At 38.8% G+C, this 27,045-nt stretch overlaps 1 protein-coding gene across 1 annotated transcript in view; it reads right to left on the reverse strand.

The window, feature by feature from the left end:
• Positions 1-27,045, reverse strand: part of EPM2A (EPM2A glucan phosphatase, laforin) — a 114,052-nt gene that overhangs the window by 33,281 nt on the left and 53,726 nt on the right. The window contains exon 2 of the mRNA XM_015097458.4: positions 24,826-25,000. Coding sequence (XP_014952944.2) covers positions 24,826-25,000 — 175 coding nt within the window. The remainder of the gene's footprint in view (positions 1-24,825; positions 25,001-27,045) is intronic.

The following is a 27,045-nucleotide window of genomic DNA, read 5'->3' on the forward strand; positions in this document are numbered from 1 at the left end:
CAAATCCCATGGATGGAGGAGTCTGGTAGGCTGCAGTCCATTGGGTCGCTAAGAACACGACTGAGCGACTTCACTTTCACTTTTCACTTTTATGCTTTGGAGAAAGAAATGGTAACCCACTCCAGTGTTCTTGCATGGAGAATCCCAGGGATGGGGGAGCCTGGTGGGCTGCCGTCTCTGGGGTCGCACAGAGCTGGACACGACTGAAGCGACTTAGCAGCAGCAGCAGCAGCAATACTCAGCACATGAACTTTGAAAAACTTTCCACCGAAACACAATATACACTAAAAATACATGCAAGTGTACTGCTTAATGATTTTTTTATAAATAATATATTCATATAGCCAGGACCCAAAATCAGAAACAGAATTTCTACCAGGCCCTAGAAGACTCTCTTCACATTCCTTTCTAGTCATTATAAAGATAACCACCATTTGAACTTCTTCTGACCCTAAAGATGTCAGTTCCATAGGGTCAAAGGTAAGTATGTTAAATCTTACAAGCAGGAATTTCCTACTTGTGTGGTTAGGACTGTACACACTCATCGCCACACACTCATCGCCACACACTCATTGCCACAGGCTCAGGTTCAGTCCCCAGTCAGAGAACTATGATCCCACAAAGCTGTGCAACATGACCATAAATAAATCAATAAAATTAATCTTACCAATCCTCATTGATCCCCCAAACATAAACCTGGCTTCAAAATTCTCCATAGTGATAATCAAGTCAGGAGACTAAAAACAATATCTAAATCTATTTGAAAATAATTTAAAACTCTATACCATCTATGTATAAAGATAATAGGCTGCTGCTGCTGCTGCTGCTGCTGCTAAGTCACTTCAATCACGTCTGACTCTGTGCGATCCCAGTGAAAGTGAAGTCACTCAGTCATGTCCGACTCGTAGCAACCCCATAGACTGCAGCCTACCAGGCTCCACTGTCCATGGGATTTTCCAGGCAAGAGTACTGGAATGGGGTGCCATTGCCTTCTCCAAAAGATAATATGAAGACATATATATATATAAATATGTAAAAGATTTAAGAAATAAACTTCCATGAATCCTTCTTAAAACTACCCTGTAACTTAATTCAGCCAACCTGGGGATGATTTTTAAAAGACTAAGAGCAGATAATGCCCCTATATGAAAGACATGATCATCAAGCAATTTATTTAAATATGTAATTAAATCTAAAGAGTTGATTACAATGACAAAACAATGTGCTATCACTTAAAAAATAAAGCCATACAATATTAAAAATAAAAATAATTGTAAAGGACAGGGGGAAAAAAACCATTAACACTAAGAATTGAGATTGTAGTCAAGAGAGAGTGGGTTCTTTACCTATCAATGTAATGATATCTACAGTCATTCAAGAGGAGGCCTGTTGGCCTTTGAATTGATTAAATTGAATTTGAAGTAACAGTATGTTCACATTCAAAACATAACCTAATGGAAGACAAGAAACATTCTGTATATCTTCTAATCATCAGAAAGAAGATCCTATATAAAAGAAAGAATAACAGGAAATATTTAGAAAGCATTAAAAACAAGAAACAAAATAAAATGGTATAATTAAAACTGAGCATCTTATAACACTAAATATTAACACACTATATTTACCTATTAATGGAAAACTACTTTTCCACTGTCACAAAATATAAATCTAACTACATGTTAAACATAAAAGGCAAGGTAAAAACACTAATTTGGAAATGAGTAAAATAAGTGGATAGACAAAAATTTACCTTTTTACTATTAATTTGTCCTTAGATTCTAATTTGCAAAAATTAATCAAGGAACAAGATTTTAATGGCAGGCAAGATTGAATTCAAGGCAAGAATATTAGAAGATTTTATTTTATATTAAATGAAAGATTTCACTTTTTCAAAGGAGACAACCTTCTGAGTAGAAAATTAAGATTGTATTTTATGACTCAAATAAATATAGAGTTTTTATTGTCTATAAGTGACCAAGGAAATTACTGATCTGCCCAAACTTTTATCCAGGAAGAATTTTCCTACAGAATTCTGGAAAACAAGGTTGTTGCTTGTTCATAGTGCCAGTTGCGAAAATAATTAAGCATGTATCAGGCACTTACTGGAGAAGGAAATGGCAACCCACTTCAGTGTTCTTGCCTGGAGAATCCTAGCGACGGGGGAGCCTGGTGGGCTGCCGTGGATGGGGTCGCACAGAGTCGGACACTACTGAAGTGACTTAGCAGCAGCAGGCACTTACTAAGTGTGTTAATGTTTTATCTCCTTTAATCTTGGCAACAGCCTATTAAGGTTTTACCTCATTGTTATCTTACAGATGATGCACAGCAGTTAAGTAACAAAGCTCTACTGCTTCAGTTCAGTTCAGTTCAGTTCAGTCGCCCAATCATGTCCTACGCTTTGCAACCCCATGAATCGCAGCACACCAGGCCTCCCTGTCCATCACCAACTCCTGGAGTTCACTCAGACTCACGTACATCGAGTACGTGATGCCATCCAGCCATCTCATCCTCGGTGGTCCCCTTCTCTTCCTGTCCCCAATCCCTCCCAGCATCAGAGTCTTTTCCAATGATTCAACTCTTTGCATCAGGTGGCCAAAGTACTGGAGTTTCAGCTTCAGCATCATTCCCTCCAAAGAAATCCCACGACTGATCTCCTTCAGAATGGACTGGTTGGATCTCCCTGCAGTCCAAAGGACTCTCAAGAGTCTTCTCCAACACCACAGTTCAAAAGCATCAATTCTTCGGCTCTCAGCTTTCTTCACAGTCCAACTCTCACATCCATACACGACCAGTGGAAAAACCATAGCCTTGACTAGATGGACCTTTGTTGGCAAAGTAATATCTCTGCTTTTGAATATGCTATCTAGGTTGGTCATAACTTTTCTTCCAAGGAGTAAGCATCTTTTAATTTTATGGCTGCAGTCACCATCTGCAGTGATTTTGGGGCCCAAAAAAATAAAGTCTGACACTGTTTTCACTGTTTCCTCATCTATTTCCTATGAAGTGATGGGACCAGATGCCATGATCTTCGTTTTCTGAATGTTGAGCTTTAAGCCAACTTTTTCACTCTCCTCTTTCACTTTCATCAAAAGGCTTTTTAGTTCCTCTTCACTTTCTGCCATAAGGGTGGTATCATCTGCATATCTGAGGTTATTGATATTTCCCCCGGCAATTTTGATTCCAGCTTGTGATTCTTCCAGCCCAGGGTTTCTCATGATGTATTTTGCACATAAGTTAAATAAGCAGGGTGACGAGATACAGCCTTGACATACTCCTTTTCATATTTGGAACTAGTCTATTGTTCTATGTCCAGTTCTAACTGTCACTTCCTGACCTGCATATAGGTTTCTCAAGAGGCAGGTCAGGTGGTCTGGTATTCCCATCTCTTTCACAATTTTCCACAGTTTATTGTGATCCACAGTCAAAGGCTTTGGCATAGTCAATAAAGCAGAAATAGATGTTTTTCTGGAACTCTCTTGCTTTTTCCATGATCCAGCGGATGTTGGCAATTTGATCTCTGGTTCCTCTGCCTTTTTTAACACCAGCTTGAACATCAGGGAGTTTACGGTTCACGTATTGTTGAAGCCAGACTTGGAGAATTTTGAGCATTACTTTACTAGCATGTGAGATGAGTGCAATTGTGCGGTAGTTTGAGCATTCTTTGGCATTACCTTTCCTTGGGATTGGAATGAAAACTGACCTTTTCCAGTCCTGTGGCCACTGCTGAGTTTTCCAAATTTGCTGGCATATTGAGTGCAGCACTTTCACAGCATCATCTTTCAAGATTTGAAAGAGCTCAACTGGAATTCCATCACCTCCACTACCTTTGTTCGTAGTGATGCTTTCTAAGGCCCACTTGACTTCACATTCCAGGATGTCTGGCTCTAGGTGAGTGATCACACCATCGTGATCATCTTGGTCGTGAAGATCTTTTTCGTATACTTCTTCTGTGTATTCTTGCCACCTCTTCTTAACATCTTGTGCTTCTGTTAGGTTCATACCATTTCTGTCCTTTATCGAGCACATCTTTGCATGAAATGTTCCCTCGCGTCTCTAATTTTCTTGCATTGATCGCTAAGGAAGGCTTTCTTATCTCTTCTTGCCATTCTTTGGAACTCTGCATTCAGATGCTTATATCTTTCCTTTTCTCATTTGCTTTTCGCTTCTCTTCTTTTCACAGGTATTTGTAAGGCCTCCTCAGACAGCCATTTTGCATTTCTTTTCCATGAGGATGGTCTTGATCCCCACCTCCTGTACAGTCACGAACCTCCGTCCATAGTTCATCAAGCACTCTATCAGATCTAGTCCCTTAAATCTATTTCTCACTTCCACTGTATAATCATAAGGGATTTGATTTAGGTCATACCTGAATGGTCTAGTGGTTTTCCCTACTTTCTTCAATTTAAGTATGAATTTGGCAATAAGGCTGCGACGGCACGCAGAGAGCGGGCATCTGCGACAGCGCGCACAGCGCGGCCGAGAGGAGCTACCCCACGTCTGAGGTCAGGGGCGGCAGCCGGAAAGAGTTATCCCGCATCCGAGGTCAGGGGCGGCGGCTGAGAGTGCCAGGCTGTGACAGCGCAGGAGCAGCGGAGAGGAGCTATCCCCGCCCTGAGGCAAGGGGCGGCAGCCGGGAGAAGCAACCCCACCCACGTCCAAGGAGCAGTGGCTGCGCGGGCGCTGGAGGGCCTAGAGGAGCTATTCCACGTTCAAGGTCAGGGGGGGCAGCGGTGAGGAGATATCCCTTGTCCAAGGTAAGGAGCAGCGGCTGCGCTTTGCTGGAGCAGCCGCGAAGAGATACCCCACGTCCAAGCTATGAGAAACCCCAAGTAAGACGGTAGGTGTTGCAAGAGGGCAGACACACTGAAACCATAATCACAGAAAACTAGTCAATCTAATCACACTAGGACCACAGCCTTGTCTAACTCAGTGAAACTAAGCTCTACTGCTTAGGAATTGTTAAAGTGGAATTCAATACCTGGCAGTTCAACTCAGAGCACATGCTTTTCATGAATACATTAAAATATGATGGAGAGAAAAGGCTACTAACACAGATTGAGTATGCATGTACCTTGAATTCACATGAGGATGACCAGATAATAGTCTAAGACTGAAAGGCTACCTGCACCTCTGCTGATTGGTGGTGATGGCCCTTCTGAGATCCTACAATCCTGGCCAGGACTGGCTAAACACATTACCTAGGCTGAATACCATAAAGTGAGTATGTCAGGGCTCCTCAAGATCACTCCAGGTTTGTTGATTTACTAGATAATCTCACAGGACTCAGCATATAGTTGTACTTGTGCTGAGATTTTATTACAGTAAAAAGATACAAAGCAAAATCAGCAAAAGGTACATAGGAGAAGGCTGGATGAAACCAGATGCAAGCTTCCAAGAGTCCCCCAAAACACACAGCATAATTGCATGGGCATGCTCAATTCCTCCAGCAACAAGTTGTTAAAATAAATAGGAAGAATTTTCTACCAGGGCAGCTCATTAGAGACACCATCAGTGGTTTTTACCGGAGGCTGAGAAATAGGTATCCTCTGCCTGTGGGCATGCTAAGTCACTTCAGTTGTGTCCAACTCTTGGAGACCCTATGAACTGTAGCCCACCAGGCTCCTCTGTCCGTGGGATTTTCCAAGCAAGAATACTTGAGTGGGTTGCCATGTCCTTCTCCAAGGGATCTTCCCCAGCCAGGGGTCAAACCCACATCTCTTATGTTACCTGTGTGGGCAGGCAGGTTCTTTACCACTAGCGCCACCTGGGAAGCCCTGCCTAATATGTACCAAAATTCTAGATTCCCAAAAGGAAGGCAGGTGTTAAGTATAAACACATCTTTTTGCAGTTTGGGTGTAGTGAGCCACCATTATTTTTTAGGGAAAATTTTTTTAATCAGTCTTGGGTCAATGGGGTGGGGGGGCGGTTCTTTATTAGTAAGATTCCCAGAGACCACCAAGACAGCCAACCTTGCAAGCATGTTTTTCAAAGAATAAGCTATTTTAGATCTGCTCTGTTCTTTTTCTGCACAGTGAACATGAAGCAATTACCTTGATCTAAAAATTCCCCTCTATGCTTTGTGATCAATTGACCCTCTAACATATGCATTGATCCTCTACACTTATGACTCTCAGTTATGTGCAAGGCATTGTTTTAAAAGCAGTGAACAGATGTGATGCTGAATTCAGGCATATATCCTTCGCTGAAGGAGTATATAGTCTTCTTATAGGCTTCATCGTTAATTAACTTTTACATGGGTTACACATGGAGGCACCACAACTGGGAATACAACAGTAAGTGAAACGGACAGAGTCTTTACTCTCATTACCAGAAAAGGGGTAGGTGGCATCAGAGAAGGGGCCTGATCTATATCCAGATATGTCAACATGATGACACAGCATTATCGTCATGGAAAACAGTTGACACCGGTACAGTCCTGCTGCCAAAGGAGCCATCTGAAGCTGGATGGGATAATTTCCTGATCCAGTGTGACTATGTCCTATCTGCAGGATGCCATGCACAGTATTTAAAGTCTCAAAATATCCTTGTTCTCCAAGGCTCTATAACACTCCTTTGATAGGGTGGCAACATGAAATTTGCCTAACCATATAGATTAAAATGGGAGCAATTGAATATTGTACTTCTACAGGTCAAATAATCTGAATCTTACATTTATTAGTCAATTTTTTAGGAAATGCTAGAAATGTTTTTTCAGTGTTCTATGCTTTCTTCTCGTTTACATTCTTTATTTCTTTTCTTCCATTAGCTCCTTCTCCTTCTGTGCTAGTTTCTCTTAACCACCTGATCCGTAATCTGAGACCTAACTTTCAATTTAAGTAGCATTTTTGTAACAATCTGTATGGTCAGTTGGGATCTGAAGCTGCTACAGGGCAGATTTTAATTGGAATTTTAGAAACAGGAAACAGCCTTTTGTGAAGATTTTCAAGTTCATTTTAAGGACCAATTTCATGCTCTCATCAAATGACAGACATTTTGCTCTTAAAATAGCAGATTTACAATCTCTGTTCCCAGAATCTGCTGAACTCAGACATAAGATCACTCAGGTGACGCATCTCTGGGGACTGCTCTTTAACCTTGTCCTAAACTGTCACTATCAAATTCCCATCAGTTTAGTATATCATAAGTCTATGCTTGGTCTTTCAACTTCTGGGTTAAACTTTGTTTCCTTAATTTGTCTTAGCACACTAGCTACCTTTATGTGCACGCTACATTTGCTATTAATATTTCAGTTGTCCCGGAAAATCTGTTTGCATTAGCAAGAGGGCAGCCTGAGACAAACATCTTTAAATAAGCTAAAGGAATTGGTCAAGTCAACAAGAAAAAAATATGTTAAGCCAAAATTGGATAGTAAATACTGTCTGCATCTGTCTAAGCATTATGCTTCACCTTCTCTTTATTTTGTGTTTTATCTATAGATATGCTCCATTAAATGACCTGTGCTGAACTACTTTATAGCATTTTTTTTAATGTATGGGCTTCTTATTTTTAATGAATATCTGTAGTTTGGATTCACCATTTACAACACAAAAGATGGTTTTTGCTCCTAGACTCATTATTTCTTCTTCTCCTTGCAATTACTAGACCTCTGAGACAGCTTCAGTCAGAGTTAGTTGTTCCTTACTGTTATTTCTAAAGGCTTCCCTGATTGTTCAGTTGGTAAAGAATCTGCCTGCAATGCAGGAGATCCGCGTGCGATTCCTGGGTCGGGAAGATCTGCTGGAGAAGCCCACTCCAGTATTCTTGGGCTTCCCTTGTGGCTCAGCTGGTAAAGAATCCCCCTGCAATGCAAGAGACCTGGGTTTGATCCCTGGGTTGGGGAGATCCCTTGGAAAAGGGAAAGACTTCCTGCTCCAGTATTCTGGCCTGGAAAATAGTCCATGGGGTCGCAAAGAGTTGGACATGACTGAGTGACTTTCACTTTCATTTTCACTTTATGTCTAATCCTAGAAGATGTCTTTCCTATTCTTTTCATTTAAAACTCAACTTATTCTGTGATGGCATAGTTCACTGAATCCCAGATGGAAGCTATGTTGTTTTCATTAAAATTCATTTCATAATTAAGCAATAAAAGATCAACTATGGGATGACATGCCTTATAAGGCTATTTCTATTTCAAAAAGCTAAATACTAGGAAAATCTACTTAGCCTTTTCTAAGTTAAAGTAACAAAAATCCATCTAAATTCAAAATCCAAAAGTAGTTTTATTTTTAATTAAAGTAATGTCAAGTGTTAATCTTGCCAGTGTATTAGGGGTTTCATACAATTTTTGAATCTCCATTTCCCTACAGTGTTTAGAAATATTTGTTTCTAGGTTTAGATACTTTTCCCTTTGCAAATTCCAGGAAGACTTTTCAAACTCTTGTAGAGGAGGAATAAATTTCTTTCCTATTGTCCTTCTATGGGCTTCCCAGGTGGTGTAGTGGTAAAGAACCCGTCTGCCAGTGCAGGAGACCAAAGAGATGTGTGTTCGATCCCTGGGTTGGAAAGATACCCTGGAGGAGGAAATGGCACCCCACTCCATTATTCTTGTCTGGAAAATTCCGTGGGTAGAGAAGCCTGGCAGGCGACAGTCCATGGGGCTGCAAAGAGTCGGGCACAACTGAGCACATAAAGCATTATTGCGGTTTTACTCGCCCAGTAGAATCCTCTGTACATCCTCTAAAACCTAATCCCTGCTTTCATTAGCCTAAATCTGAGAGTAAGGCCCCAGCAGTCCTGTTAAACACTTCCTGTAGCCTGTGGACAGAAAACAATCCTTTCATTATAAAACGAGAGCCTGAACAAGTAGGTGTTATTAAGGTCTGTGTGTGTGTGTGTGTGTGTGTTGCTACATCCAGCGTTTTTTTCAGAGTATTTATCAACTACTTGGTGAAACACTTAGCATTTACATATGCTAAATTAATATTTAATTACCATTGATTTATTTATCAGGAAAAATAAGTCTATAGGACCTTCAAAGCAAAAAATGTAAAGAACTTTAAGAAAGAAGGACAAAAAAGGCAATTCACAACTTATCAAAGCATGAAAATAAAGATCTTACTTTTCAAAAAAAAATCTTTGAGTGTACAAGTCATAATAGGGCTTTTATGATGTAGAAATATTCAACAGCAAAACTGATTATCTTATTTAGTATGTAACATACGCATTTTCACTATTCTTTCTTCATTGATCCCTTCTCCGTGGGTTTCATGATTTTGCATTCTGTTTGGCCAAAGATGAGACTATGATCTAAGAAACTAGTCATTTTCAATCTATTTAAATGATCACAATCAATGACCGGCAAAGTAATATACATATACCAACGCTCTGAAAACAGGAAAGAGCATTCCCCAGTGTGTTCATTGACTCCAATATAAGTAGGACCACTGTTCTTCTGGAAGTGGACATTCATAATGGGTAGCATAATTACTTAGACTACTTTCTGATCTGGGTAGAGTCACACAGAAAACTATCAAAACTATTCGGTCTTCAGTACTCATTTTAAATGAGGGAATAACTTCTTTGATTGTCATAGCTACTGTAATATTGGAATTGGGTGAGTCTTGCAAAAATTAAAATTCATGAGTCAATACATTTACATTCCATTAATTACCCAGCTCGTGAGTGTATGTCTACCCAGTCGTGTCCAACTCTTTGCAACCCCATGGACCATAGCCTGTAGCCAGCCAGGCTTCTCTGTCCACGGCATTTTTCAGGCAAGAATACTGGAGTGGGTTGCCATTTCCTCCTCCAGGGGATCTTCCCAACCCAGGGATCCAACTCGCAACTTCTGCATCTCTGGCATTGGCAGGGGGATTCTTTACCACTGCACCACCTGGGAAGACCTTATTCTGCTCACTCAAACCTAGAAGTCCTGTCTCTTCTCACTCTCATCTGATGACGTTGGTTCCTATCTCATGGAGAAAAGAGAAGCAATCCACATGCCCTCACTACTTCATTGACTTACCTACACACATACCCATTGTCTGCTTCCTCCGAGACCACAGGTGAACTCTTTGCTCTCACGTATTCAGATCACTCTTGTTTACAAAAAATATTTTGCCCCATGATTCTTCCCTTTCTTCTCTAAATCATTAATTGTTTCCACTTTATGGAATCACTGTCTTTAACACCCAAGCATTCTGTAATAGCACCGATTTTACAAATTACCCTTTCCCACCCTATATTTCCCTGATTCTCTGCTGTCTTTTATAGCAAAATTGTCATTTTTCCTCACATAATGACTTAGGAATCCAAATTGCTTAACTTATATGATAGAATAGTCCCCTTTTCTTACTACCATTCCTATAGACACACCCTGAGATCTGAAAATCAAGTTCTCTCTTTTAATCAAGTTTCTCTCTCAGTCTCCTGAACAAGACATTTCAATCATAATTTAAATAACAATGTTGCTGACAATAAAAAAAGGCAGCACATAATCCAGCTGCTTCCTTTTATACTTGTACATAAGCCACAACAGCATTATCAGCAGAAACTGACTTCTCCATAAACTTTAGCAGACACATTTTAAATGACTCCTAAGAAAAAAAGAATTAAAGGGAAGGTTTACAATTAGTTCATATTACCATTAAGGTGCTAATAGTTATCACTTATTTTTTATATGATACTGAAAATAAATCATCCTAATATAATAATCTATATAACATGAGATATATAATCTATTTAAAATATTTTTAAAATTTTATAAATAAAAATATGTATTTTAATCATTAGAAAAACAGGACATCCATCAATTTGACCTTATAAAATATAAACAGCATTATTTATATAAGGAAAAGGAACTCTTTATTCTTTTTTTTTTTTCAGGAATTCTTTGAAGAAATCTCACACATTCAATTAAATTGTTGCTGTTATTGTTGTTCAGTCACTAAGTTGTGTCCAACTCTTTGCAACCCCATGGACTGTAGTATGTTAGGCTTCCCTGTCCTTCACTACCTCCCTGAGTTTGCTCAAATTCAGGTCTATTGAGCCAGTGATACTATCTAACCATCTCATCCTCTGCTGCCCTCTTTTCCTTTAGCCTTCAATCTGTCCCAGCATCAGGGTCTTTTCCAATGAGTTGGAAGTTTGCATCAGGTGGACAAAGAATTGGAGCGTCAGCATCAGTTCTTGCAATGAATATTCTGGGTTGATTTCCTTTTAGGATTGACTGGTATGATCTCCTTGCAGTACAACGGACTCTCAAGAATCTTCTCTAGCACCACAGTTCGAAGGCACCAAATCTTTGACGCTCAGCCTTATTTATGATCCAAGCCTCACATCTGCACCTGACTACTGGAAAAACTGTAGCTTTTACTATACAGACCTTTGTGGGCAAATAAATGGATTCATTGCCCAATCAGAAGAACTCAATAAGAAGGAAGATTATGTTTCTATTCTATGCTTAGTATGATGATCAATTATATCTTGGCTTTTATGTTTACAAAAATTTCAAATCATTCAATCAGATGCAAATATCAATTGAAATTACATTCTTCCTTTGGCGAGAAATGTGTTGATTGTGAACTACAGAAGGAGCACAATGTAATTAAATTCTGTTCAGTTCAGTTCAGTTCCTTGGCTCAGTCATGTCCGACTGTTTGCGACCCATGAATTGCAGCACGCCAGGCCTCCCTCTCTGTCCATCACCATCTCCCGGAGTTCACGCAAACTCACGTCCATCGAGTAGGTGATGCCATCCAGCCATCTCAATCTCTGTCATCCCCTCTTCCACCTGTCCCCAATCCCTCCCAGCATCAGAGTCTTTTCTAATGAGACAACTCTTCGCATGAGGTGGCCAAAGTATTGGAGTTTCAGCTTCAGCATCATTCCTTCCAAAGATATCCCAGGGCTGATCTCCTTTAGAATGGACTAGTTCGATCTCCTTACAGTCCAAGCGACTCTCAAGAGTCTTCTCCAACACCACAGTTCAAAAGCATCAATTCTTTAGCGCTCAGCTTTCTTCACAGTCTAACTCTTACATCTATACATGACTACTGGAAAAACCATAGCCTTGACTAGATGGAACTTTGTTGGCAAAGTAATGTCTCTACTTTTGAATATGCTATCTAGGTTGGTCATAACTTTTCTTCCAAGAAGTAAGCATCTTTTAATTTCATGGCTGCAATCACCATCTGCAGTGATTTTGGAGCCCCAAAAAATAAAGTCTGACACTGTTTGCACTGTTTCCCCATCTATTTCCCATGAAGTGATGAGACCAGATGCCATGATCTTCGTTTTCTGAATGTTGAGCTTTAAGCCAACTTTTTCATTCTCCTCTTTCACTTTCATCAAGAGGCTTTTTAGCTCTTCTTCACTTTCTGCCATAAGGGTGGTATCATCTGCATATCTGAGGTTATTGATATTTCTCCTGGCAATCTTGATTCCAACTTGTGCTTCTTCCAGCCCAGGGTTTCTCATGATGTATTCTGCATATAAGTTAAATAAGCAGGGTGACAATATACAGCCTTGACATACTCCTTTTCCTATTTGGAACCAGTCTGTTGTTCCAAGTCCAGTTCTAACTGCTGCTTCCTGACCTGCATATAGGTTTCTCAAGAGGCAGGTCAGGTGGTCTGGTATTCCCATCTCTTCCAGATTTCTCCACAGTTTATTGTGATCCACACAGTCAAAGGCTTTGGCATAGTCAATAAAGGAGAAATAGATGGTTTTCAGGAACTCTCTTGCTTTTTCCATGATCCAGCGGATGTTGGCAATTTGATCTCTGGTTCCTCTGCCTTTTCTAAAACCAGCTTGAACATCAGGAAGTTCACTGTTCACATATTGCTGACGTCTGGCTTGAGGAATTTTGAGCATTACTTTACTAGCTTGTGAGATGAGTGCAATTGTGTGGTAGTTTGAGCATTCTTTGGCATTGCCTTTCTTTGGGATTGGAATGAAAACTGACCTTTTCCAGTCCTGTGGCCACTGCTGAGTTTTCCAAACTTGCTGGCATATTGAATGCAGCAGTTTCACAGCATCATCTTTTAGGATTTGAAAGAGCTCAACTGGAATTCCATCACCTCCACTACCTTTGTTCATAGTGATGCTTTCTAAGGCCCACTTGACTTCACATTCCAGGATGTCTGACTCTAAGTGAGTGATCACACCATCTTGATTATCTGGGTCATGAAGATCTTTCTTGTACAGTTCTTCTGTGTATTCTTGCCACCTCTTCTTAATATCTTCTGCTTCTGTTAGGTCCATACCATTTCTGTCCTTTATCAAGCCCATCTTTGCATGAAATGTTCCCTTGGTATCTCTGATTTTCTTGAAGAGATCTATAGTCTTTCCCATTCTGTTGTTTTCCTCTATTTCTTTGCATTGATCGCTGAGGAAGGCTTTCTTATCTCTTCTTGCTATTCTTTGGAATTCTGCATTCAGATGCTTATATCTTTCCTTTTCTCCTTTGCTTTTTGCTTCTCTTCTTTTCACAACTATTTGTAAGGCCTCCCCAGACAGCCATTTTGCTTTTGGGCATTTCTTTTCCATGGGGATGGTCTTGATCCCTGTCTCCTGTACAATGTCATGAACCTCATTCCATAGTTCATCAGGCACTCTATCTATCAGATCCAGGCCCTTAAATCTATTTCCTACTTCCACTGTATAATCATAAGGGATTTGATTTAGGTCATGCCTGAATGGTCTAGCCATTTTCCCTACTTTCTTAAATTTAAGTCTGAATTTGGCAATAAGGAACTCATTATCTGAGCCACAGTCAGCTCCCAGTCTTGTTTTTATTGACTGTATAGAACTTCTCCATCTTTGGCTGCAAAGTATATAATCAATCTGATTTCGGTGTTGACCATCTGATGATGTCCATGTATAGTCTTCTCTTGTGTTGTTGGAAGAGGTCGTTTGCTATGACCAGTGCATTCTCTTGGCAAAACTCTATTAGTCTTTGCCCTGCTTCATTCTGTATTCCAAGGCCAAATTTGCCTGTTACTCCAGGTGTTTCTTGACTTCCTACTTTTGCATTCCAGTCCCCTATAATGAAAAGAACATCTTTTTGGAGTGTTAGTTCTAAAAGGTCTTGTAGGTCTTCAAAGAACCGTTCAACTACAGCTTCTTCAGTGTTACTGATTGGGGCTTAGACTTGGATTACTGTGATATTGAATGGTTTGCCTTGGAAACGAATGGAGATCATTCTGTTGTTTTTGAGATTGTATCCAAGTACTGCATTTCGGACTCTTTTGTTGACCATGATGGCTACTCCATTTCTTCTAAGGGATTCCTGCCCACAGTAGTAGATATAATGGTCATCTGAGTTAAATTCACCCATTCTAGTCCATTTTAGTTTGCTGATTCCTAGAATGTCGATGTTCACCCTTGCCATCTCCTGTTTGACCACTTCCAATTTGCCTTGATTCATGAGCTTAACATTCCAGGTTCCTATGCAATATTAATATTTCTCTTTACAGCATCAGACCCTGCTTCTATCACCAGTCACATCCACAACTGGGTATTGTTTTTGTTTTGGCTCCATCCCTTCATTCTTTCTGGAGTTATTTCTCCACTGATCTCCAGTAGCATACTGGGCAACTACTGACCTGGGGAGTTCCTCTTTCAGCATCCTATCATTTTGCCTTTTCATACTGTTCATGGGGTTCTTCTCCAGTGGACCACATTCTGTCAGATCTCTCCCCCATGATCCACCCATCTTGAGTGGCCCCACAGGGTATGGCTTAGTTTCTTTGATTTAGACAAGGCTATGGTCCTAGTGTGATTAGATTGACTAGTTTTCTGTGATTATGGTTTCAGTGTCTGCCCTCTGATGCCCTCTTATAAAAGCATATTAAAAAGCAGAAAATGACTTTTCCAACAAAGGTCCATCCAGTCAAAGCTATGGTTTTTCTAGTGGTCGTATATGGACTTGAACATTGGACCATAAAGAAACTGAGCACCGAAGAATTGATGCTTTAGAACTATAGTGTTGGAGAAGACTCTTGAGAGTACCTTGGACTGCAAGGAGATCCAACCAGTCAATCCTAAAGGAAATCAAAGAGTTGGACACCATTGAGTGACTAAAGGAAATAAGTCCTGAATATTCATTAGAAGGACTGATGCTGTAGCTGAAACTCCAACGCTTTGGCCACCTGATGCAAAGAACTGACTCATTAGAAAAGACCTTGATGCTGGGAAAGATTGAAGGCCAGAGGAGAAGGGGACGACAGAGTATGAGATGGTTGGATGGCATCACCAACTCAATGGACATGAGTTTGAGCAAGCTGCAGGAGTTGGTGATGGACAGAGAAGCCTGGTGTGCTGCAGTCCATCGGTTTGCAAAGAGTCATACACAACTGAGTGACTGAACTGAACTGAATAAGTTTTAAGGATTAATTGTTCACTGACTATATATAAAGTTGTATATTTCCAAATATTTCTGAAGAGTGGGAATGAATGTAGGTCCTGGGATTATAAAAATGAAGTAACGTGTCACTAGAAGCAGCACAAGATTACAGGCATTTGATGGCTCCCTCTGAAGCCAAAGAAGCTGATATGGAGTACAGTCACTGTTAGGTCAATATAGCAGCAAAATGTTGCATAATGCTTTTGTCTTTAACTGTAATCCTTGATTATTTCTAGAACTGCCTTTGGCATTCATCAAGTTCAACTAGCTCACTTTGCAAATCAGGAGACTGAAATTCAGAACTGTTATAGGATTTTCCCAAGGTTGCCCTGCAGTAAATGAGAGAGCTAGGCTGGCACCAAATTCCTCACTCTTTCTCCAAAGTAATTAATGCCATTCATTTGGAAAATGTGCTAGATAAAACAGTATCCAAAATGTGTGAAATTATTATTCTACAGTGTATAAAATAATTTTGACTTTTGAAAATTACCCAATATCTTTTCTTCATAAACCAAAGAGGCTACAAAATATAAGTGTGCTTTTATAACACATTTTCTAAACTATAACATTTTTATAAGAGTTTAAAGTGTGACTCATAAAGTCTAATTTATGGCTCTTGAAATGTGTTTAATTGGCAATAAGCCTTTTCAAGGTACAGATAGCACAGTCCCTTCCCACTAAAGTCTCATTAGGTTAGTTATCTCTGTCTTTAATGCAAACATTCATTCTTTGGCATAAAAAAATCTGTCGATGAGAGAGATGTAGTTTGGTACCAAATATATGAATATGGAAGTGCATACCAATTTATAAAATCTCATTCTGGCATGGTAGAATCTTACTTAGTTTGGAGGACAAAATACAAACTAAATGTTAGAAATGAAGAATGTACTTAATATTTATTGAGCTACTCTTTACCAAGTTTATGTCAGACATTTTGAATACTTTATTTAACTTTAATTTTATTGCAGAAAAATTGATTTCACAGATCTAACTTGACTTTTACCAAATCCCTTTACAACAAGAATAAAGACAGTCTGTCAGAAATTAAACACATAAAACCCCAAGAAAGAGATAACGTGAGGAAAGACAACAACAGAATTGTGGAAACTGGAAAGCAATTGATTGATAACTGAATAATTTAACAGACTGAGGACAAATAAATTCAAAGGTCAACAGTAAAGAAAGCTGAGAACTGACTGGAATTGAACTACAGAATCCCCAACAGGCTCAGAAACTGGATTTCCAGGTACTTCCAAATGTAAGTGAAAAGCACAGAATTGGCAAGTCTGTTTAGGACACAGCCAGACCCTCAGATTCATTTTCCCACTCTTTTCAGCTGGGACACTTTGCCTCCATGCTCCTGATAAAGAGTAGAACTGTGTTCTCTGTGGAAGGTTAAACAAGTCTCTGAACTGGGCAACACAGATAATTAAATGAAGAGTTTCTGGAAAACAAAAAGATGATAGCAGAAATAAAAAACTAAATATTAGTGATGGATGATTAAGTAAGTTAAGAAAATCTGTCAGAACAGAAATTTTAAAAAAAAAAACCCACAGATAAGCAAAATATAAAAGACTCAGACTAGGATTCCAGTATCTGAATAATAGAAGGTTCAGAAAGGGAAATCAGTCATCAAAGAAATAATTCAAGTAGTTTACCTAAAAAGAATTTGGAACTTCAGAATTTACAGATTTAGGAAATCTATTCACTGAGAGCTTAGCAAAATGCATAAAACAATGGCCACATCAAGACATTCCATCATTAAATTTCACAATACTGAAAATGAAGATTCTGACAGCTTCTCCAGATGGGAAAAAACACAGTTCAAACCTAAAGGATCAGGAGCCATAATGGCTTCAATACTCAATAGCAAAGCTGGAAGGAATACATTCTTTGCAGAAGATTTAGATATATGTGAACAGTTAGGGGTGTTAAATAGCATTTACACAGGCATATGAATAAACATGGATACTGATCTCATTAGGATGATGGTATAACTATATTGGGAGGACTGAACAAGAGAAGGATGTCACTGAGGTTTGTGGGGGAACAGGAAGAAAAAAGAGTGACAGTTTCATTTTTCATGGTGTGAAAGCAGTAGATAATAACAAAAACTAAAATCAAGAAGTAGTAATATAGTCATATTTTTTATCATTTGTTTCTGTGTGTGCTCACTCAGTCATGTCCGACTCTTTGCAATCCCATGGACTGTAGCACCAGGCTCCTCTGTCCATGGAATTTTCCAGGCAAGAATACTGCATTGGGATGCCATGTCCTCCTCCAGGAGATCTTCCCAACCCAGGATTTGAATCCCCATTTCTTGTGTCTCCTGCATTGGCAGGGGGATTCTTTACCACTGTACAACCTGGGAAGCACTATTTAGCATTTATCTGAAGGTACCTTTGATGGTGTGGATCACAATAAACTGGAAAATTCTGAAAGAGATGGGAATCCCAGACCACCTGACCTGCCCCTTGAGAAACCTGTATGCAGGTCAGGAAGCAACAGTTAGAACCGGACATGGAACAACAGACTGGTTCCAAATAGGAAAAGGAGTACTTCAAGGCTGTATATTGTCACCCTGCTTATTTAACTTACATGCAGAGTACATCATGAGAAATGCTGGGCTGGAGGAAGCACAAGCTGGAATCAAGATTGCCGGGAGAAATATCAATCACCTCAGATATGCAGATGACACCACCCTTATGGCAGAAAGTGAAGAGGAACTAAAGAGACTCTTGATGAAAGTGAAAGAGGAGAGTGAAAAAGTTGGCTTAAAGCTCAACATTCAGAAAACTAAGATCATGGTATCCAGTCCCATCACTTCATGGCAGATAGATGGGAAAACAGTGGAAACAGTGGCTGACTTTATTTTCTTGGGCTCCAAAATCACTACAGATGGTGATTGCAGCCATGAAATTAAAAGACACTTACTCCTTGGAAGGAAAGTTATGACGAACCTAGATAGCATATTAAAAAGCAGAGACATTCCTTTGTCAACAAAGGTCCATCTAGTTAAGGCTATGGTTTTTCCAGTGGTCATGTATGGATGTGAGAGTTGGGCTATAAAGAAAGCTGAGTGCCAAAGAATTGGTGCTTTTGAAGTATGGTGTTGGAGAAGACTCCTGAGAGTTCCTTGGACCACAAGGAGATCCAACCAGTCCATCCTAAAGGAGATCAGCCCTGGGTGTTCATTGGAAGGACTGATGCTAAAGCTGAAACTCCAATCCTTTGGCCACCTGATGTGAAGAGCTGACTCATTGGAAAAGACCCTGATGCTGGGAAAGATTGAGGGCAGGAGGAGAAGGGGACAACAGAGGATGAGATGGTTGGATGGCATCATTGACTCGATGGACGTGGGTTTGGATGGACTCCAGGAGTTGGTGATGGACAGGGAGGCCTGGTTTGCTGTGGTTCATGGGGTCTCAAAGAGTCGGACACGACTGAGCGACTGAACTGAACTGAAATTAGCAAATAATCAGCTTAAAGATGTGAAGGCGGTTTTCTACAGACACACCGAATGAGTGGTGATACAGAGTTTGGGGCGTGGCAGACTTCTCTTCATAATAAAGCCTATTGATCTACTAGATTCGTGAAACATGTGCATGTACACCTTGGTTGACTTTTAAAACTACACGGTATACACAAACCTCCTAACCATTGTCACACCATAGAGTGTGAATTTCTGTAAAGGACATCCACAGTCCCTCTATTGGAGGTTATCTCTCTGGATCTGATTATGGGGATCAGATGTTCTCTTCTACATGATCTGCTCTCTAGGTTGCCCTGTGTTCTGGTGTTCTCAGAAGAGTCCTCGTTTATACCTGTATGCAGGCTGATTATCGAAAGTACCTATTTTTACTCTCAAAATTATCCTGATTGGGTCAACTTAATATTGCTCTCACAGTTCCATACCTTTGTACTTGCTATTGTCTTTACCTTGACTTTCCTCCCCCAAATGTCCTCCTGGAAAAGAAAAATCCTCCCCATTTCCCTTCCAGTTCTACTGATAAAGATTTCCTTGCACTAAAGATTTCTATTCCGGTCCCTCATTCCGCTGCAAATACAACTTCACTTCAGCAATCATCTTACAATATTAGAGCTGTTTATGTGTTTGTCATCCACAAGAAGATGAGTTCCTGAGAGCAGGGATCACTGTTGCTGCATCTCTAATGGTCCAGCACTGAGCCCAGGGGCTCCGCAGAGTAATCCATACAATTCTTACTCAGTGAATGAAATTGTCACACTACACAACATTCCTCTTGATAAAAGTGAAAGAGGAAAATGAAAAAGCTGGCTTAAAACTCAACATTCAAACAACGAAGATCATGGCATCTGGTCCCATCACTTCATGGCAAATAGATTGGGAAACAATGGAAACAGTGTCACACTTTATTTTCTTGGGCTCCAAAATCACTACAGATGGTGACTGCAGCCATGAAATTAAAAGACGCTTGCTCCTTGTCAACATTCAAAAAATGAAGATCACGGCATCCGGTTCCATCACTTCATGGCAAATAGACTGGGAAACAATGGAAACAGTGACACACTTTATTTTCTTGGGCTCCAAAATTACTACAGATGGTGACTGCAGCCATGAAATTAAAAGACGCTTGCTCCTTGGAAGAAAAGCTATGACAAAATTAGATAGCATATTAAAAAGCAGAGATATTACTTTGCCCACAAAGGTCCATCTAGTCAAAGCTATGGTTTTTCCAGTAGTCATATATGAATGTGAGTTGGACTACAAAGAAAGCTGAGCACCGAAGAATTGATGTTTTTGAACTATGATGTTGGAAAAGACTCTTGAGAGTCCCTTGGACTGCAAGGAAATCAAACCATTCAATTCTAAAGGAAATCAGTCCTGAATATTCATTGGAAGGACTAACGCTGAAGCTGAAGCTCCAGTACTTCGGCCACCTAATGCAAAGAACTGACTTATTGGAAAAGACCCTGATGCTGGGAAAGAGTGAAGGCAGGAGGAGAGGGGATGACAGAGGATGAGATGGTTGGATGGCATCACTGATTCGATGGACATGCGTTTGAGTAAACTCCGGGAGTTGATGATGGACAGGGAAGCCTGGTGTGCTGCAGTCCATAGGGTCATAAAGAGTCATACATTACTGAGCAACTGAACTGAACTGAACTGAACTGAACATTTAATTATTAGATATTTTTTAAATCTTCAGTTCTTGACAGTCTTATCATTATGAAGGGTACTGACCTCACAATTTTTTTACCCCAACCATAAAAATAAAACTAGGCAAAATTCCATTCCCATATCCAAACTAAAGGCTGATAATTTGTGATTATAAATTATTAGGTGAGTTTGACTATCTCTATTATTATATATGCTCAAACATATAACCTATCATGGATGCATCTCTCTCAGCAATAAAAACAAATCCACAAATAACTTTAGCATTGTACATCAAATGAATACAGTAAGTAGATAGCTATTAGATGTTTTCAGTTTAACGATGAAATATATTATTGTCTTTTCAACTTATAAACTGAATTCACATTTTTATCTTGTCCAGTTTCAAGTGAGGATGAATTGTAGCTAAAATTTATAAGGGGAGTTAGACTGAAATAACTGATAGCACATAAAAGTCTTCCCCTTTTAAATTCTAAATTAGTCTTTATTTAACTAATCACAGAAGTTCTCACATTTTTTATGTCTCAAAAAATCATATGAAGAGGTTGGAAAAGAAATTCCAGGAATTGATGGGGCTCATCAATCTATATTTTTTAAAAAAACAAAACATCCAATTGATTTTTATGTTTAAAAATCATACCACCCAATTGATTTTCAAGAAGATAATTTTGAGACAGAACTGTGAGAAACACTGGAGGTTAATGGAACTTCTTAAAATCAGAGAGATGCCAACAGATCCACTGTGAACAATTGCTATTTATTTACATGTTCCCAGTTATCTCTATTAAAGAAATAAATAAATAGAAGGAATACTGTTAGGCCCAAAATTCTGAGCATGAGATTTTTTCTCATTTATATATGTATGTAGGTATTGTATCTGTGTTATACTACATATATATAATACACCATGTGTAAATATATATATTCTACATACTATACATATTATGTATCTATCGTCTATTTTATGTACATATATTATTATATAATTTTATATATTATATATTTTTTTCTTTTTATACCTGAGGAAGATAACAGGCTGAATTACCTGAAAATTCAGTAGGACAGAGACTTAGTGAAACTAAACTGCTTTGAAGAAAATTTTTAATGTAACCTTTCTTGCATAAACAATGAATACATGAACTATGTTTCATATTCAATTTCATATTCATATACAGCCATTATACCATATGTGAAACTGAAGAAATACCTTCTTTAAAAATGGAAACATTTTTTAATAAAAATTGAAACGTTTACTTGGGGAGGGAAAGTTCTCAGAGTGAGAGGTGTGCCCCACACAGATCCTCCCATCTCTTCATTCCAGAAGGGGTGGTAGGAGGGCCCAGGCTGATTATCTGCTTCTCTTCCACTCACTGAGATGTGATCTGCCCAAATGCACACAGCCTGGGTGAACACGCTCATAGGTATAAAAGCTAGTAATGGCAGATGAAATTCATGCTCACCTACTGTTTCAAATAATGACTATGAAAAATTAAGGGTTAGCAGTTACTTTTTAAGCAAACAATGAAAGAGAGAAGGATCAAAAATGAATAGAGAACAACTGATTTAGGAGGAAACAAGATCACTCCAGGAATAGAAGATAACTTTAAAATAATTCTCCATAGTAATTTAAGCAAGTACTCATTCATAAACTAGAACAAACAAATATGCAAAAAGAGAATAAAAGAATAAGGAAGAGCCCATGAAAATTAAGAACCAAAATTAAGAGAAAAAAAAAATAGGTAAGCTGGAAAAACAATGAAGTCTCCCAAAATGTAAAGCAATAAAACCAGAAGCTGAAAAATATTTTTTAAGAGTCAAAAATACAGTACAAGTCCATGAGGTCTAACATCCATCTAAAGAGTGTCTTCAATGACAGAACAAAGACAAGGAAGGAGGAGAAATAATCCAATAGCAGAAGAAAAAATCCCTAGAGCCCAAGACATGTCTCAGCACATGAAAGGGTTCAGAAAATGTGACTCAGCAAAAATGAAAAAGAATCCATTAACACATCTTGATTAAGTGTCAGAACATCTCAATGGATGTTCCTTCTCATTCTATTCTTTTGATCTTTTTCTCCTTGATTCCTAAATTGTGTGAATCTGAGGACTCTTCTTTGTGACTTCTTTATTTTCATCACCTCATCTATTGGCTCAATCATGTCTGACTCTTTGTGACTCCATGGGCCACCAGGCTCCTATGTCCATGGGATTCTCCAGGCAAGAGTACTGGAGTGGGTTGCCAGCTCCTTCTCTTTATTTTGCTTATTTGCTACATGGTCTCAACTAGAGTGATCACTTTGAATGTCACCTGTATATTGATAACCCCAAGTTTATATTTCCATTTCCAACCTATCCCTGAAACTCCAAAACTAATAAACAACCTACTCTTTCAAATAATAACTATGAAAAATTAAGGGTTAGCAGTTACTTTTTAAACAAACAACGAAAGAGACAGGGATCAAACTCCACACAACACATGGATTTCTTTTCTGCAATCTAGCCTACATGTCAAAGGCAATATGTCTAAAATAAAATTTTCATCTCAGTCCCTACTCCAAATTGTTCTTCTCCTAAATCTTCCTCATCTTATTTATCCAGTTGCTCAGACCATAAAAACACAAGTCATACAGAACTCTTTTCCTCCTGCTGTGCATCCAATCCATTAGCAAAGCCAACATCTAACATGAATTTATAAGAAAAGTGTGTCCAAGAAGAATATTCATTTCTTAACACTATGATAAAGTTGTTTTCTCCGTCTCTCCTACCCCTTATAGCCCTGTTTATATTAGTTATATCTCTCATTCAAAGCAATACAATTTTTAAGAACATGAGAATGCATCTTTGTCTATGGTACAAACATCGTGTGTCCTACAGTAAATAATACATACAGAGAATTTTAAATGTTGAATATTGGTTTTAAATTTCAAATCATCAAATTACAAAAGATTCATTTATATTTGCTAAATTAAATCCAACTTCTATAACCCTTGAAAATGTAAAAATAATGAAAAATAGAAGTTAATGGGTGAAAGTAGATGTGGAGGAAAATATAGGGACAATAAATCTCTGACCTCACACATTAGAAAATCAAGGGGCACAGTCAAAAATTTATGGGTCAAGAAATAGAATTTTTATGATGTTAAATAACAAAAGAATTTTTTTAATGAACCTGGTAGGGGTTGGAAGAGGGGAGAAAAAATAAGTGAGCTAAATTTGTCTCATGTAATAGCGGGGAGTCAAAAGCTATTTTTTTCTCTATTTTTCTGAAATATTTTAATTAAAAAAATTTTTTTTTGTATTGGAGTATAGTTGATTAACAATGTTATGATAGTTTCAGGTGAACAGCAAAGGGACTAAGGCATACATATACATGTATCCATCCTCCTCCAAACTCCCCTCCCATCCAGCCTGCCACATAACATTAGGCAGAGTTCCGTGTGTTATACGAAGGTCCTTGTTGCTTATCCATTTTTAAATATGGCAGTGTGTACATGTCCATCTCAAATTCCCTATCACTTCCCCATATCCTTCCCCCTGGCAACCATAAGTTTGTTCTCTAAGTCAGTGAGTCTCTTTCTGTGTTGTAAGTAAGTTCATTGGTATTATTTCTTTCAAAAACTATTTTTAAATTGACATATTAATAAATAAAATATGTGCATATTATTTAACTCTTGGATTTAAGTTTCAGAAAAACTAGCAATAAAATAGTTTAAAATAATTATTTCTGGTGAGTGGGAATGAAAGGAAAGTGTATGGAACCTTACTTTCCATTTAGTATCCTCTTCAGTGTCGAATTTGTATTATGACACATACTGTTAGTATAATAATTAAATAGACAAATAAATAAAAATAAATCTGTTAATAAATAACAAAACAAATGACCACATCCAATCTAGTCTTATGTCTAGATCTTCATACATATTTATTTGAATCATATTTTATAAAGAGACATCAATTTTTGTTTCACTGCTGGTCAGTAGCATAAAAGATACAAAAGCTGATTTATGATATTTTTAATCTAGTTTTTATTTTTAACCTACTATATAAGTACAAAAATTGGTTAACTAGTGTCTGGTCAAAATATGTTGATGCCAGAGTATGTATTTAGTAAAAAAAAAAATTCTATAAAAAGGATTCTTCATGTCTAGAACCAGAAAAGCTCTTACAGCAATTCACTGTAATTTACCTCCTCAAAGTACCCCAGGCCTATATAACCCTCCAGAGGGAGAGGCTGCAGTTTTGAACATAGTGACCACTTCCATTGTCCTAATGCTACCCTTGTCCTACTTCTATGCTTATAAACATGGCACTATTTTTACCTTGAATAATGCATGGCTTGGTGGCCTGCAATATTAAAATAGAAGTCCGTTGTGTGCTTCATCTCATTGGTGTGCCCAGTGGCCTCGATCCAGTGTCCTATTGGGAGACAATAAACACCATCCACCAAGTTGTTTTCATTGTAAGTACAGCAACGGTCATGGTGAGGCCCGTTGCCTAGAACAAGAAGAAATGACAAACAAAGCAATTACATCAATGCTTTGCTTCAACAGTCATAGAGTTGCTGATACAAAATTAATAGCAAGACAAAAATAAATACAAAGCTGCATAATCTACACATCTCAGATCTCAGTATAAACAAAAATAGACTAAGTTGGTGATGGACAGGGAAGTTAGGTGTGCTGCAGTCCATAGGGTCGCAAAGAGTCAGACACCACTGAGCGACTGAACTGAAGAGGGAACACAGTAAAAATATGTAAAGAATTACTTGTTAACTTCAGAGTACTATGCTCCCAATGAATACATGGATATTTACAAAAGCATATTAACTCAGAATTTCATGGGACTGCTCAGGGCCTTAAGAGCCCATTGTGAGTCACTCTGCAGCCTGATAAGCTGTTGAAAGGGGCTTCCCAGATGGCTCAGATGGTAAAGAATCTCCCTGCAATGCAGGAGATCTGGGTTCAATCCCTGGGCCATGAAAATCCCCTGGAGAAGGAAATGGAAAACCACCCCATTATTCTTGCTTGAAGAATTCCATGGGCAGAGGAGCCTGGTGGGCTATAGTCCACAGAGTCACAAAGAGTCGGACATGACTGAGCAACTAACAGTTTTACTTTTCACTTTTCAAGCTGATGATAAGGGCTCTTAAGGCTATTTATGTCCCTATGCTGCATACTTTTATCTCCCTGGAATTTATGACTCCCTCCACATTTATGACTAAAATCAGTAATAAAATGTTTCAGTATCAGCTCAAACAACAGATTAATTTTTTTAATAAATACATTTATAAATAATAAAATAAAGGACCATATCCAATCCAGTTTGCATGTAAATCAGTGGTTAGTATTATGTTCAGATGAGAAAACTAAGCATCACAGAGATTAACCAGCTTGCCCAGGATCATAGAACAAAGTACAGAGTGATCAGTAACCTGGGACCCCTAAGCCCCCACCTTTTAGGCACTTGATACCTTCATGCTGTTTTCTACTGCTTACTTTATAAAAGCACCAAGACAGACCCTCTGCCCTCCAGGGAGTGCAGCAAAAGAGGCAAGACAGGACAGCATGCCTCTGATAACATTATTTGCTTACATCACAGTTCTGCCCGGTATCCACTTCACTAGTAAACAGACCCTCAATTTCTATGACAATTATTTCTACATTATTTTTATAATCTCTATGTGACTACCACATTTCAAGTCAATCTTTTCCTTAAACTACCTAATTTTCATATATTGTCATTAATAAGAAAAACATATAAAATGTTAGTCACTCACTCATCTCCACTTCTGTGTAACCCCATGGACTATAGCCCACCAACCTCCTCTGTCCATGGAATTCTCCAGGCAAGAATACTGAAGTGGTTTGCCATTCCCTTCTCCAGGGGATCACCCGACCCACAGATTGATCCCAGGTCTCCTGCACTGCAGGTGGATCCTTTACCATCTGAGCCACCAGAGAAGCCCAAGAAAAACATATAATCAAAATAAAATAGGAATAAGTCACAATTATTATAAATATGAAAATTTGATTCAGTCATTCCTTGCTCTGTCTTCCAAAATATTTTATCTAAGGTTATTTAGCATATAGTGGCTCAGACGGTAAAGCGTCTGTCTACGATGTGGGAGACCAGAGTTCGATCCCTGGGTTGGGAAGATCCCTTGGAGAAGGAAATGGCAATCCACTCCAGTACTCTAGCCTGGAAAATCCCATGGACAGAGGAGCCTGGTAGGCTACAGTCCATGGGGTCGCGAAGAGTTGGACACGACTAAGCGACTCCACGTTCACGTTCACATTCATGTTCTATCTTTTAAAATGCTTAAGTGATTGGGCAGTTCTCTAGAACATAATTCCCCTTACCAGACAGAGGGTACAGGATGGCCCCTTTAATAAATAAATCATCATTGATCTTCCTAGCTTAGGTTCTTCTTTTTCTCTTGATGGCTACAAGGTACTATACCAATTGCCTTATCAACCTTGATATTTAATAGAGAAAACCAAACTATACTAGCAATCTTACTTCTAGAAACATATCCAACA

This window comes from Ovis aries, chromosome 8, assembly GCF_016772045.2.
Source record: "Ovis aries strain OAR_USU_Benz2616 breed Rambouillet chromosome 8, ARS-UI_Ramb_v3.0, whole genome shotgun sequence".
Taxonomy (NCBI): domain Eukaryota; kingdom Metazoa; phylum Chordata; class Mammalia; order Artiodactyla; family Bovidae; genus Ovis; species Ovis aries.